Below are 14416 nucleotides of genomic sequence, written 5' to 3'. Positions count from 1 at the left end.
TGCCTCAGTTACCTCATTTGTCAAATGAGCTGGAGAAGGAAATAGCAAACCACTCCAGTATCTCTGCCAAGAAAAGCCGAAATGGTATCAGGAAAAGTCAGATGCAATTAAAATAACCAGACAAGTAATATTGCTGTAATTAATTCCTTGCTACTTCACTTTAATCATCAATGTGTGGTATTATAATTTTGAGTGAGAAAAAATGAGTGTATCTAAAATTCCCAAGCTAGACCTCTAACAGCATGTATCATTATTGCTAACCTTGGTGCCATAGGCCTTTGGCTTTCCTTTAAAAGGGACTAAGGGGATGATTTTTCCTTATTTTTTAACAAATGCTTTCAAAAAAACATGTGTCTGTATATACTATGATGAATTCACTAGTTTTGTTGTTCTCTTTATGTAGTCCTGTCGATTAGGACAACATAGACCCATTTCACGATTATTGGCTGATGGGATCATGAGAGTTGGATCTACTGCTTCAAAGAAACTTTCAGAAAAGTTGGTAACTGAATGGTTTTCTCAAGCAGCTGATGGCAACAATGAAGCATTTGCTAAACTCAAGCTGTATGCACAAGTCTGCAGATACGACCTGGGTACTGAATTTATATTACTGCAGGGGATGGTGGAAAGGGAATTATTTGGGAATTACAAACTATTCACATATGTGACATGCATTCTTTGATTATTGGGCCTGAAAAGCATGAAGGATTTTTACTTATAACTCAAGGTTAGTAACTTTATGAATGGATTGAAATCAGAGACTTGAGCTTGTACAACATCCTACAATTCATTGTTCACTCTAAGGATAGTACAAACTACATTACTGTTGTCTTGTAGAATTCATCAACATAAAAATGAATTTTGTTGTTATTTCTATTTAGTAGCATTTTATTTTTTTCCAATTACATGTAAAGATAGTTTTTCAACATTCACTTTTATAAGATTTTGAGTTCTAGTTTTTTTCTTCCTTCCTTTCCTCCCCTCCCGAAGATGGCAAGCAAAAAAATGAATTTTTTAAAGGCAGCATGTTTACCTGACAGATATCCGACAGAGTTTAGAATTGAAACACTGAAAGGACTTCATTAAAGGTGCATTCATTTATGAAGTTTATATCAACAACCTTAACCAACCTTAGAGGAAGGCTACAGTTTAGTCATGTTACTCATTTTATTATATGGCAAAACTTTGGACTGTTGCTGAAAATTTGCTAGGAAGTACTGTGTATCTCTTAGCATATTTTATCTAATGTTTGGTTCATCAGATCATAGATTTAGAGCTAGAAGGTCTTTAGAAACCATTAAGCCCAAGGTCAGACAACTAACATCAACACAGAATTTGAACTTAGTCTCTGACTCCTGTTTAGTGTTCTCTCCACTTTGCCACTTAGCTGTCTCAAGAAAAGTACAGAAATACTACCTTATGAGAAATGTTACAAAGGGAAGTTCATTTGTCTTATCACCCATTAATGACTTCCGAGGGGTAGGGTTGTAATTTAGTAATAAATTGCTTCATAGCAGTGATGTTTACACAGTGTTAAATATACAGCAAAGTCTTCACCTTTTAAGTTGATAGCCCTCTTCAGAAGAAAAAAGGAAAGTTTCTTATTCTTTGAAAATAGAATTTTTTTTAACTTGAATGATCATTTACATGATGAATGCCACTTTACATCTTCATTTTTAACCGGTGTCTTAATTTTTTTTATTGTGTAAATACTAGGAAATGTTATCTTGCACATTACGGATGCTTAACATTTATTACAAAAAATTGATTAGAATTTTCTTGTTAAAATATTAAAAGGAGACCAAACTGGTCAGTAAAAATTAAGAATTTAATATACCATCTGCTCTGTTTCCTTTAGGTCCTTATCTTGCTTCCCAGCCATTGGATAGTTCTTTACTTTCCCAGCCAAATGTGATTGTCCCCACAAGTCAGTCTCTCACTACTCCACCTCAGCTGACAAATACTGGGAATTCAAGCACTCCGTCTGCCGCCCCAGCAACCACAACTAGCAGCACTATGACTATGACTTCAGGTAGTTCTGTGTCTTCTTCAGTCGCCACAACTAATTCTACTTTGACTACAACTTCATCATCATCCTCTTCCACCAACATAAGCAGTGGAATGTCAGCCAATAAACAAACTTCATTTCCACCTTTTGGAAGCATGAATAATGCTGCTGCTGGATCTATGTCTACACAACCAGCCACTGTTCAGAGTGCCCAGTTAGGGGGGCAACAGCCCCCAACTCTACAGACTTCTGGGGTTTCTGCAGAGGCATCCTCTGGTCCAACTCAGCCACATCCAGAAGTGTCTGAAAGGTAAAAAACATTTATAAATAAGAAGTAACCTATGTTTGGAATAAATTTTAGACTTTGTTTTTTATTTTCCCTTGGGAATTTAATTTTAATGAAAATTTAACCTGTAATAGTTTACATATACAAAACTTTAAAACTTGAGGAGGGGTTTGTGTATTTCCTTAATTTTTTTTTAAGGAACTGAGTTCTAATCCTTTGGGTCAGAGTTTACCACATACTAGGTTAGAACTCTGCATGCACGAGTGATCCCTTTCCATCTCATCTTAATGAAATTGCCCACTGTGTCATCCTTACTCTCTCACCAAACTTCAGTCTCCTCTTGTCTACTGGTTGTTTCCCTAGAACATACAAACACCCCTATTCTTTAAAAAAAACAGCAACAACAAGAAGAAACCTCTCACTTGACTGGCCAGCTCCATTAGCTATTGTCCAATATTTCTTCTTTTTATTCCTAAACTCCTTGAGAAGGGCATCTACATAATTGGTGTCTCTACTTCCTTTTCATTTGGAGCTTTGAACTTCATCATTTATATCTCCAGATTTACTGAAAGTCTCTTAATTGTTCAATCGAATGTCCTTTTTTTTAGTCCTCCTCTTTCTTGACCCTTCTGCAGCCTTTGTGACACTGTCAGTCACTTTTCTAGGTTTCTGTGTACTACTCTTTCCTGATTCTCTTCCTCTCTGTCTGATTGTTCCTTCTCAGTCTCCTATGCTGGATCTTAATCCAGGTCATGCCCATTAACCTTGGGAGTCCCCCAAGATTCTGCCTTAGATCCCTTTCTCTTCTCCTATACAATTTTCTTTGGTGATCTCATCAACTCTCATGGATTCAGTCATCTCTTTGATGATGATTCCCTGATCTGCTTATCCACCCTTAAGTTCTCTTCTTAACTCTATTTTAGTATCTCTAACTGCCTTTTCAACATTTTTTTGAAGAACTCTTTATGTTCAACATATCTATAATCAACACTATCTTTTCTTCCAAGCCTTCTCTTCTTCCCAACTTTATTGTTAACTCTTGAGAGCACCACCATCCTTCCAGTCACTCAGGCTGCTAACTTAGATGTTATCCTCAGTTCCTCTCCTTTATGTCTCTCTTCTTCTCTTGCCCACCTCCTGTCCCCCCATTTCCAATTTGTGGCCAAGTCCTTTGATTCTACTTTTGTAACATCTCTTTTATACTCCTCATTCTGTCCTTTGATACTGTTACCACCCCAGTACAGGAACTCTGTCACCTCAGGCCTGGATTATTTCAGTAACTACCTGGTCAGTCTTGCTGTCACAAGTCTCCCCCCCACTCTAGTTCATCTTCCACTCAGTTGCCATAGTGATCTTCTTCAAGCACAGGTCTGACTAGGTCATTCTCCTATTCAGTAAACTCCAGTGGTTCCCTATCACCTTGAGGATCAAATATAAAGTCTTCTGTTTGGCATTTAAAGTCCTTCATAGCTATCCTCCTACCTTTCTAGTCTTATATCCATGTACTTTATACTTCAGTGACACTAGCTCTAGCTTCCTCGTTATTCCTCAAAGGAGGCACTCCATCTCCAGACTTTTGGCATTTTTTCAGGCTATCTCCTATGCCTGGAATGTTCTTTCTCTTCATCTTCGCCTCCTAGTTTCCTTCAAGTTCCTATAAAACCTTACTTTCTAAATGAAGCCATTTCTGTTGTTTTTTTTTTTTTTGAGGGAGGAAGGCAGGGCAATTGGGGTAGGAAGCCATTTCTAATCCTCCTTAATACTAATGCTCCCCACCCACCTTAAGATTATCTTCAATTTGTCCTATATATAGGTTATTTATACGTAGCTGTTTGCATGTTGTCTCCTATTATACCATTAGCTCTTTGAGAGTATGGATTATATTTCACCTTTCTTTGTATCCCCATAACATAGCATAAAGCTGTACCTGGCACAATAATAGGCACTTAGTAAATGCTTATTGACTGTTGACTGACTCTTAAATTTTCTTTTTAAATTGTAGCACTATGGATCGTGATAAGGTGGGAATCCCAACAGATGGTGATTCACATGCAATTACTTATCCACCTGCAATTGTTGTTTACATAATTGATCCTTTTACATATGAAAATAAAGATGAGAGCTCTAATTCTAATGTATGGACCTTGGGTCTACTTAGATGCTTCTTGGAAATGGTCCAAACTCTTCCACCTAATCTCAAGAGTACTGTTTCTGTACAGGTAAGGGTGATGTATCCTAAGTCGTTTAAGATTGTGTGAAATAGCTTGGTGTTTGGGTAAAATTGGGCATTTTAAAGGATATTCTTTACTTTTCTGGATTTAAATCAGTTTTCTAAGATGTCTATATAGCAGCAACAGCAACTTGTTGCTTATGTGGGAGGGGACAGGAAGAGAGAGGGAGAAAAGAAAATGTGTATGTGTGAGAGGTAATGATAATGTAGGAGAGTGTGTGTGTATTTTAATATTTTCCATCTGATACTTTCTGGACAAAGAAATTAACATGGCAATCTGACTAGCTTCCAAAAATGTTTCATTTACCTTGTCCACTTGCTTGCATTCCCCATCAGAAACAAGGAAAAATAGTTATATGGAAGTAATTGAGGTCTGTGGTGCTAAAGGGTGGGGGGTGGAGGAGGTGACAAGGGGGAGGGGACATTTGATTTCTCTGTTATACATAATAGGGTTTGTACAGATTTAAAGGAGATTTTGACACATCTCTGTTGTCTGTTACAGACTATACCAGAAGTAGCTAAAAGTTGGGGTGAGCTAATACTGTTGTAGTTCTTAAACTCAGAGCCTTTGATTTTTATCCAGGTTGACTGTTTATCAAAATCCTTTTAACTAGATAAGAAATTATTAGGAAGCTTCATTTTTTTTTTTTAGCTATACTTTATAGCCACATTTCCCAAATTGGGTTCCATGGAATCCTGGTTTTGCACATGTGAATGTGAATAAGGTTCCATGAGAAAATCAATGCTAGCTCCAAATGGTCACTGACATCTTCAATGTGTAGCCTTGTTCCTGAGACCGGTTGGAGCCAGGGGGAGGACAGAACAATTTGTTGTACCTGGAATAGGGGAAGAAGTAGAGGAACCTGAGAGTGGTGAGCACTCATGGTGGTGGGGCATCACCACTCCTTCCTTCATTGTGACAAACCTTAGATTTTTCTTTCACCTGCATTGTGATTTTTTTCTCTCCACATTCCTTTGTCTTCCCTCAGCAATTACCATCATTTATGGGTTTCATCAGTATATTTCAAGACTAAGAGTGTTCTGTGGCCAAGTAGTTTGCAAAAACACTGCCTTATCATTTACTTTGGTTCTCTATCAGTGATTGAGTTCAACATTCTGCCAGAATATCAGTCGCATATATTTGACCAAGAACATAATCTGATCTCTGGATTACATATTCAGCATTTGTAACATTATTTGTCTGCAATTTCTAGATTGTCCCATGTCAATACCTGCTACAACCTGTGAAACATGAAGATAGACAGATCTATACGCAGCATTTAAAATCTCTGGCTTTTTCGGTCTTTACCCAGTGTCGGAGACCACTTCCAACATCAACCAATGTAAAAACGTTAACTGGCTTTGGGCCAGGTTTAGCGATGGAAACTGCCCTTAAAAGTCCTGATGTGAGTATTTTTCTTGACCAAGCAAACTCTTAAAGGAGTGTAGGTTTAATTTTTTTTGTCTGTGGTTAAGTACAAGAAAAATACTTTATTATCTTTTTATCATTTTCATTTCCTGATTATCTTGTGGGTTGTTTTTTTTAATAGGATCTCAGATTGTCATCATTAAAATTATTCCTTATGATGGCATTTTAGTACCTCAATTTCCTGTTTTACAGAGACCAGAGTGTATTCGGCTTTATACTCCTCCTTTTATTCTGGCCCCCGTGAAGGACAAACAGACAGAACTAGGAGAAACATTTGGAGAAGCTGGACAGAAATACAATGTACTTTTTGTTGGCTACTGTTTATCTCATGATCAAAGGTGGCTTCTTGCATCGTGCACAGATCTATATGGAGAATTATTAGAAACTTGCATCATTAATATTGATGTTCCAAACAGGTAATAAAATTTCACTAAGTGTGGGTTTTTGTGAACTTTTATTTTAAATAGTTTATTTTAAATAGTCCTTAAATATTCTCATCAAATTGCTTCCTATGAGTAGGTTTAAATAGCATCTTTCAAATTTGTTTTTTTTTTTTAAGACCAAGAGAAGCTAAAGGGAAACCCCATATTTTAGGGTTTTCACTTAACCTTTTTTTTCTTTTTTATTAGTTTATTTTGAATATCTGCTTCCTCTTTGAGTTTCAGAGTTACCTCTTTTTAGTTCTGTATGTATATTTAGCTATTAAGTCTGTGAGTATTTCTTGATTGCCTAATACTGTATTCCCACCACTTTGCTAGGCTTCGTAGGAAGATAGAAGACATGAACTTCATTGGGAGGCAAATCTAACATGCAGTGAACAAACTTAAAATAGTTTGTTTTGAGTCAACTTTAATTAAAGGCCTGATGGCATTTCAGTAGAATGGTGGATCTGGAATCAAATTCTGCCTCCAGTGCCTATTAGCTATATGGCTATGGGCAAGTCACTTAGAGCCTCAGTTTCAACATCTATACAATGGGGATAGTATGTATAAGTTACCTAACTCAGAGGGTTGTAGTGAAGCTCAAATAAGAAGGTATGTAAAGCATCTTGTAACACAATTCAGAGTGTTAGATGAATAGTAGTAGTTTTTAAAATTATAATTATTTTAAAATTTTATTATGGGTAAAAAAAATTATTATGGGTTTGGTCATCATAGGATGGTTGTGATAGAGTACTGGGCTTAGAGTCAGATCTGGGTTCAAATCCTGGCTTAACTACTAAGTAGTCCCATGACTTGTAAACAAGTCTCAACTTCTGAGATTCAGTTAAAATAGGAATATTATAGTACTTACCACATATAGTGCTGAGAAAAGCACTTCAAAAACCTTTTAAAGTGCTCAGTAAATGTTAGTTATTATTCCCACAAAAATGATACAAGGAGGTCAGTAAGGAATAATGTATTCAAATGAATGGTTTTTTTTTTTAAAAATCTAGTTAGAAATGCCATTTTTGTTTTGCACTTAATAGTTATATTTTATTATGGTGTGAGATTGGACATGCGGATGGCACTTAACTACTTTATAATTTGAAAGTAGAAGACTTGGGTTCGAGCCCCAACTTTAGAAATTGGTGGTGTGATCACAGGCAAAGTCATTTGACCTCTCTGAGTCAATCTCCTTACCTGTAGAGTGGTATCATGAGGAAAACACTTTAGTTATGTAGAAAATCTACCTGTAGTTTTTTTCCCTTTCCTTGACAAATTTGTAACTTGACATTTTTTAGATACTTTGTCCCAGAGCTAGTAAGTTGCAAAGGTGAGATTTAAACCCAGGTCTTTGGACTCCACATCCTTTGCTCTGTGGACACTGGGCCAAACTGTCTCTGCTCTGATTGGGAATCGCTGTTTTAGTTATCTCTGTTGGGTTATTGAATAAATGAAATGAAGCATTTGTTAAGTGTTACTGAGTGCAAAGCGCTGTGCTAAGCTCTAGAGATACAAATAGAAAATCAAAACCCTCCTCTCAGGGTGCTTACGTTCTCATTTATTGCAATTGATTTGTGAGCTTTCTTGTCAAAATTAATAACCTGAGAGGTTATACAGCTTACCCTTGACATTCAAATAAAGTGTTGACCTTTTTTCCTGTAACAGAGTGATTTGCTTAGAGGGTTGTTTTGGACAAGAATACTATCATTCAAAAGGACTATCAGTACAGTTTGCAAACACTATACTGACAGCCCCCTAAAGTTTGTGTTAAAGGAATTTGGTATGGAGTTTTTAAACATTAATAATGAAATTGAATTTTGATATCTTGGTTTATAGGTATGCATTCGTTGTATAATGGGCACATTCTTATTACGTTGTTCTGACTAGGTAAAACGAAACAGTGGTATGACAGCCATTCTGGATGTAAGTTTGTATCAGTTCTAGATACAAGTTTTCTGAGCTAATTTGACCATCTGAACCAGCCACAATTGAGAATATCTGTAGATAAGGTTTTAAACCTAAAGCATGATCAGTTTTGTGAGCTAGGCTTAAAATATTTGACATGCCTTTCCTGACATCTTTTTCTATACAACTTCCTCCTGCCTTTAACTTAGGTAGTTGTACGTATTTTGAAAGAGGTTATTGAATAAGAGTAAATAGAAAAGGTTTTCCCTCCTTTGTTAGCTTCTTTGGATATCAACAATTATTTCTTTTCATTTGTCCCTCATAGAGCTCGTAGGAAAAAAGGTTCTGCTCGAAGACTTGGTCTCCAGAAACTGTGGGAATGGTGTTTAGGACTTGTACAGATGAGTTCTTTACCATGGAGAGTTGTAATTGGTCGCTTAGGAAGAATAGGGCATGGAGAATTAAAAGGTAAAAATTTGATTTCATTAATTTAAATTGCTTTTATGTATGAACCACATGAGCATGCATACAAACTTCAGAATCAGATTGTAATTAGATTCTATTTTTTCTAACCGTTTTTGAAAATGGTTAGAAAAAATAGAATCTAATTACAATCTGATTTTTTCTAACCATTTTCAAAAACTCCAAATTAGCTTTATATAATGTGTATCATTGGTTACTACTAGAATAATTTTTAAGAGCTACATCCCAAAATATAAGATGGAAAGGCTTTTTTTTAACCTTATAATATGCTCATGAGTATTATTCTGCCTTTGACTTTCTTGTTGCATTCCTTAAGGTTGTTACTCCTTGTTGTTATTATTGTTTAACTTCTAGCTCACCCACCATCCTTTGTGCAGGTTCTCACTTAGAAACATCCCTTAGAAATTGGGTAGACACTGTAAGCTAAGGGAATAAAGAATGACAAGAGACCATAGCAAATAATTATTAGCCCCTGCATTTGAGAGAATCCTCAATTAAACCATTAAATGGTTTTCTCTTGTGTTGTAAATTTTATTCCTCAAGTTAACATTATCATCATTGATACATTGCTCGTGTACTATTTCTTGAATGTTATTACCCACAGATTGGAGTTGTTTGCTGAGTCGCCGCAATCTGCAGTCTCTTAGTAAAAGACTAAAAGATATGTGTAGGATGTGTGGTATATCTGCTGCTGACTCTCCAAGCATTCTTAGTGCTTGCCTGGTAGCAATGGAGCCCCAAGGATCTTTTGTTATCATGCCAGGTTAGATATCTTGCTTATATTTGAATTATTCTTTACTTCTTTCCTGCCTTTAAGTTTGTAAATGTAGGGTATGCAAAAAGTCTTAAAACAAAGCTTAAAATCGCACATATACTTTTGGAATACCTTATATTACATGAGACTCTGTTTATCCTGATTTTTGCTAAAGGAGAAAACTTTCTGGTTCTCTTTCAGATTCTGTGTCAACGGGGTCTGTCTTTGGAAGAAGTACCACTCTGAATATGCAGACATCTCAGCTCAATACCCCACAGGATACATCATGCACTCATATACTTGTATTCCCTACTTCCGCTTCTGTGCAAGTAGCTTCAGCCACGTACACCACTGAGAATTTGGATTTGGCTTTCAATACAAACAATGGTAGGAGTTTGTGCAAGCTTATATAAAAATTAATAAAAGAACATATTTTAAAATTTATTTTGCATTCCCTTTCATGTTGATTCTCACATGCTAGAATTTTAATAACCAAGTATCACAAAATAATTATAGATACCTCTGAGTAATAATTGTATCCCTAGTCAAACTTCTATCAAAAAAAAAATGAATAAGATTTCAGGGTTACTGCTAATTCTCTTGCACAATTCCAAATGACTTCTCAAATCACTTGGTACAAGTATTCTCTCAGTATTTTATGGATTTATACTACAATTTGAATATTTTCTTTCATAGTGAAGAAGATTTGGGGTCTGCTTTTTAAAAAAATGGTTTCATTTATAGGTATATGATAATAATAACCATAATTTTATAGAGCTTTAAGGTTTGCATATATTTTTACATATTATCTCATTTAATCCTCACAAGAATATAGTGAGGTGGGTGCTGTTATTGTCCCCATTTTCCAGTAATGAGAAAACTTGAGGAAGAAAGAGTAAGTATCTTGCCCAAGGTCAAATAGCCAGGAGGTGTCTAAGGCAGGATTTGAATTCAGGCCTTCTTGACTGAAAGGCCAACACTCAAACCACTATGTTAGCTAGGGAAATAAGGTATGTTTCCATGTCTACCCCATCTCTATATCTCTGAAGGTCCATTTTAGTGAGCTTAAATAATAGATTTTCTAGATATTTTCTCAAAAAGAAAAAAATTCTATGGAATTTGGAAAATATTTTATGATTTTCTCCCCAATTTTTTTTCTATACAGATGGAGCAGATGGAATAGGTATTTTTGATCTGTTAGACACAGCAGATGATCTTGACCCTGACATCATCAATATCCTTCCTGCATCCCCAACTGGGTCCCCTGTACATTCTCCAGGATCTCATTATCCTCATGGAGGTGATGCTGGCAAGGTAACTACCATAATAAAAATAGTTTGTCATCCATGTGGCAGGTGTGTTCTTTACTCATTCATCTAATAGTATGTTATGCATATATACATATGCACACACATATGTATGTGTGTATAATATAAATATAATCATGCATAAAATAAATTTCTTTTGTCTCCTGGATGTTGACAATAATTGTTCAGCACTTGTCCCTTACTCTTCCACCATAGCTATCTCAAATTGCATGTCATGGAATGCATCCTTTAAGGCTTGATAAGTACTCTTATAATTATGACCTCTATTGTCTGTTTCATTTAGTTTTTTACAAAGTGCTGATAGAAAGCTACAAGCCTTTGTTTACAGTTTCTCTTTTATCCTACCATTGCCCCTACTGATCTCCAGGACCACATAAACTTTGAAGTTCTAATTCCAAGTTGCTGCTGCTCTAGGCAGCGATAGTGCCACAGATATTTTTGTAGTCTCACATATTAGGAAGCTACTCAAATAGCTTCTGCAAATAACAGAGTTGTACTTTTGAAATGCAAGTTTAGAAAAAGGAAAATTAATTATTCTTTTAATGTTAATACTAATTGTATAGTAGACTTTCCCGGATACCCTGGAGTAGTCTTTCAAATTCCTTTTACTACCTATTACTGAAACTATTTTGTAAATGAAGGATTGGGCTTCAAAGCCTGTCAATTATAACTGGTAATATCTATCAGAGATTAAAAGAAATTCACATGAATCATAAGCAAAAATTGGTCTTTATTTAATAATGACATCAAATATTTTCAGTGTGTCAATAGATATGTCATTTCAGTAGTACTGCTACATGGTCTCAGGATTCTTGCTTATGTTTTCCCATGAACTATACACAAAGAATCCACTTTCTGTGTCTCTCAGAACAGCACTCAGGATTTTTATGTGTTATCCCTCATTCTTGCCACATAATCCACCTCCTTTTCCAGTCATATGTTTCCTTAGTGATTATTTTGTCATATACCATAAGCAAAACGCTGTATAGCTTCTTTGTGCCCATACAGCTCTTCATTGCCTTTTGGCACTTTGATTCCTCAGAGGTTGTATTAGATTGCCAGCCATCCAGCATCAACAGAAAAATAGGTTAAAAAGGTTGGAGTTTATGGTGAGGAGTGTTTTCATAGCATTACATGTACTACACAGTTTCCCAAATGCGATCCAAAGAGCCACACCAAACATCATAACTCATATGTTTTTATGTGGATGTTTCTTTGTTACTCTTAGAAGAATTCAGTTTTATCTTTTGTCCATTCTAAAGGGTCAAGGTACAGATCGGCTGCTTTCAACAGAATCTCATGATGAAGTAACAAATATCCTTCAGCAACCGTTGGCCCTTGGTTACTTTGTATCAACTGCCAAAGCGGGTCCCTTACCTGACTGGTTTTGGTCAGCATGTCCTCAAGCACAACATCAGTGTCCCCTCTTTCTTAAGGTATTACTATTTCTATGCCTTTTATGGGGTGCTAATTGATAATTTGGGACATAGGGGCAGAGGTGTGCTGGACTCCAGGCTGGCAGTGGATGGTTAAATTTTCAGCGTTCTACAAATCTAAACTTGAACAAAGGGATAGAGAAAATGTTAATAATGCAGATTAAATTTAAAAGTGTGTACTCTATATATTTTGGGAACGAGAACCCAGTTAAATATTTACTAGCACATCCCTGTGTGGGGTTAACCACGTTTTGCAATGTAAAATTTTAAAATTATTTATTTTTTTTTTGACCCTGAGTCCTGGGGGCTAATCATATAGGTGCCAAACTTAGTGCAGACCACCTGATTAGCATAGTTCACTATAACCCCTAACTCTTGTGCTCAAGCAAATGTCAGACTCGACCATCAATGCTGTATTAATAATAGCTAACGTTTATATAGCACTTACTATATGTGCTTGGCCCTGTGTCCTTTACAATTGTCTTATTTTCACAACAGCCCCTGGGAGGTAGGCATTATTATTGTCCTTATTTTACCGTTGAGGAAACTGGGGCAGACTGAGGTGAAGTGCCCTGCCTAGGGCCATACTGCTAGTGAGTGTCTGAGGTCATATTTGAACTTAGGATTTCTGATTTTAGGCCTGGCACTCTATTCACTGTACCATCAGTTGCCTTATTTGACTGTCCAAACATAAACATTGTAGTCATGAGATTCTGGAGTGGGGAAGGACCATAAAAATCATTATCCTGCTATCTAGTCCCACCTATGTAGTCTCTTTGTCAGAGAGATTGAGAGGCTGCCCTGAATTCCGCTGGGAGTTGGTGCAGAATGAGGTCAGAGCCCCGGTTACCCTCACTGCCAGTGGAGTGTTCTTTCTCCTGGACAATGCTGCATCACTTTAGAAGGTGATGGTTTGTACCATCTTCCCAAAGCTCCTGACAACTTCAACATTATTTTAGCAGCACACTTTTTATGAGTAAATAATAGTTGCCTATTAAGTTTTGTGTGGTAATACCTATGGAAAAATGTCAAAATCAGGCAGTGAATTCTTATGTTCATGCATTCGTGAAAGATCATGAAAGTCTGAAGTTCTGAAAGTCCATACTAATTGACTGTGCTAACGAGATAATGTTATACCTAGATAGTTTCCATCCTTTATATTTTGTTTTATGCATTTCAAAACATTATACTGAGAAGGCTTCATCAGAGGGGTTCATGACATACAAAAAAAAGGTTAAGAATCCTTGATCTAATGGATTTGAGCTCTAGAATGCAATGCAGCAACCACCAAGAAACTATTTAAATTCTTTTGGTATGCTGAAATTTGTTTATCCTGAATATTACTTGTAGGACTATAACGTTAGGGGTAGGATAGGCATATTTCCTATCTTCTAGTAATCCTTAGCTAGTGACAATGTCAGCACCCTTGGTTCTGAATAATCAAGTAAATTAGAACTTTACTTTCAGTGTTCCTTTTCTTAGGTTGTACCCTTTCTTCCTGCCGCCTTCCAGGTTCAGGGCCCTGGGCAATAGATATGTCTATGTATTATGGCACTATTGACTTGAAAACAAAAGTGGTTCATCTCCCAGAAGATTAAAAATAATTGTATTTGAGATTTGACCTCTAGTGATTATTACTGTATATTTTGAAGCTAAAGATCTAGGCAAGTTGATAATAATAAAGTTACAGAAATCTCTGTTCAGACTGGTTGCCTTATGACTGAAAAAGCAACAGAAGCAAATGAAAAGACACTACGTAGCATCTCAGAATTTTGTCATCATGCCACATAAGGAAACCATTTTTTTTTAATGACTCCAATTAATTGTACGTAGTGAAAACATTCTCATTTTACTAATCTAGTTCGGTAACAGAAGAATAAAGGCAAAACCAATTAATTTTCTTCAAGGCAGTTTTGTTTCATTTTCTTTCCTAGGCCTCTTTGCACCTCCATGTGCCTTCAGTGCAATCAGATGAGCTGCTTCACAGTAAACACTCCCACCCACTTGACTCAAATCAGACTTCAGATGTCCTCAGGTATTGCCTTTCTTACCATTAAGGTAGAAATTTGATTTTCCTTATGGAAAATTCCTATGGCTTTATTCATTTAATTTTTGTTTTGGATGGAACTCAT

The 14416-nt window shown here is 36.2% G+C and overlaps 1 protein-coding gene across 1 annotated transcript in view; it reads left to right on the top strand.

The window, feature by feature from the left end:
- Positions 1-14416, top strand: part of MED13 (mediator complex subunit 13) — an 86682-nt gene that overhangs the window by 67814 nt on the left and 4452 nt on the right. The window contains exons 19-29 of the mRNA XM_036755966.1: positions 404-593; positions 1859-2318; positions 4297-4513; positions 5739-5930; positions 6146-6369; positions 8609-8751; positions 9371-9529; positions 9722-9907; positions 10686-10834; positions 12111-12284; positions 14219-14319. Coding sequence (XP_036611861.1) covers positions 404-593; positions 1859-2318; positions 4297-4513; positions 5739-5930; positions 6146-6369; positions 8609-8751; positions 9371-9529; positions 9722-9907; positions 10686-10834; positions 12111-12284; positions 14219-14319 — 2195 coding nt within the window. The remainder of the gene's footprint in view (positions 1-403; positions 594-1858; positions 2319-4296; positions 4514-5738; positions 5931-6145; positions 6370-8608; positions 8752-9370; positions 9530-9721; positions 9908-10685; positions 10835-12110; positions 12285-14218; positions 14320-14416) is intronic.

The sequence above is a fragment of the Trichosurus vulpecula genome, chromosome 4, assembly GCF_011100635.1.
Source record: "Trichosurus vulpecula isolate mTriVul1 chromosome 4, mTriVul1.pri, whole genome shotgun sequence".
Classification (NCBI taxonomy): domain Eukaryota; kingdom Metazoa; phylum Chordata; class Mammalia; order Diprotodontia; family Phalangeridae; genus Trichosurus; species Trichosurus vulpecula.
The sequence above is the reverse complement of the archived record's forward strand: the minus strand, read 5'-3'. Positions and strand labels throughout refer to the sequence as shown.